General features: G+C 37.5%; 1 protein-coding gene across 1 annotated transcript in view; it reads right to left on the minus strand.

Moving 5' to 3' along the window:
- Positions 1 to 1,047, minus strand: part of Myom1 (myomesin 1) — a 137,408-nt gene that overhangs the window by 24,057 nt on the left and 112,304 nt on the right. The window contains exon 27 of the mRNA XM_013353954.2: positions 317 to 461. Within this exon, the coding sequence (XP_013209408.1) occupies positions 317 to 461 (145 nt within the window). The remainder of the gene's footprint in view (positions 1 to 316; positions 462 to 1,047) is intronic.

Below are 1,047 nucleotides of genomic sequence, written 5' to 3' on the forward strand. Positions count from 1 at the left end.
TTGACTAGATTTTATAATGGGATACTCTGGGAAGTATTGATTAGATTTTATAATGGGATACTCTGGGAAGTGTTGACTAGATTTTGTAATGGGATACTCTGGGAAGTATTGATTAGATTTTGTAATGGGATACTATAGGAAGTTTGACTGGATTTTGTAATGGGATACTGTGGGAAGTATTGACTAGATTTTGTAATTTGACTCAGGATACACTAAACACTTCCAGATGCCAGTCACGGGATCTCTTTTAAGCCATGAGGTATTTGCATTGAAATAAGTAGCCAAGTGTTCCCTGACTGTCCCTCAGAATTCTTACCATCTCCAATCAGAACAAGAGTAGAGTGGCCAGTTGCTTTTCCATCTTGAATCTGGAATGTGTATGTTCCCTCGTCCTCATCCTGCAGCTTCTCCATGAACATTTCAATAATGCCAGTGTTCCGGTCAATGTGCATCTTGTATTTCTTCGAAGTGAAAAGATAAAGAGAGAGAAATCAGAAAGGAAAACATCTGGCTTTGAAGGCAATAACCCTGATAAAATTAAAATGAACCCCAAAGAATCATAATTTTAAAATATCTACACAACTAAGAAAATTGCTTAAAAATCTTATTCCTGGAAAAGGGAACATTATGTGAGTGTGTGAATTAGACAGGAATAGATTATGAGTATTTTGAAATTTCAACAATATGGCCACCCAAACAAGACCTTCACAGTTGATATGCCAATATAGATGGGGGAAATCTCATAAAGCCTCATCCCTAAATGAGAGCTATGGACAAGCAACGGCTGCCAAGAGAGGGAGAAAGTCTTTCCTAGAATGAGCCCCCTGATAGGTTATCCAGTCCCAGGTAGTCAACCCTAAGCACATACATATACAAACCACACTCAATGGACTCAGCAGGTTGTATTAAGAGGTCATGAACTTAAAAGGGAGTAGGAGAGCATGGGAGGAGTTGGAGAAGAAGTTGGAGGGATAGAAATGATGTATATATAGTACAATGGATGAAATTATTTTTAAAAATTAAATATAAATTACCAGCAACTTGGAA

Source organism: Microtus ochrogaster, unplaced genomic scaffold, assembly GCF_000317375.1.
Source record: "Microtus ochrogaster isolate Prairie Vole_2 unplaced genomic scaffold, MicOch1.0 UNK20, whole genome shotgun sequence".
Taxonomy (NCBI): Eukaryota; Metazoa; Chordata; class Mammalia; order Rodentia; family Cricetidae; genus Microtus; species Microtus ochrogaster.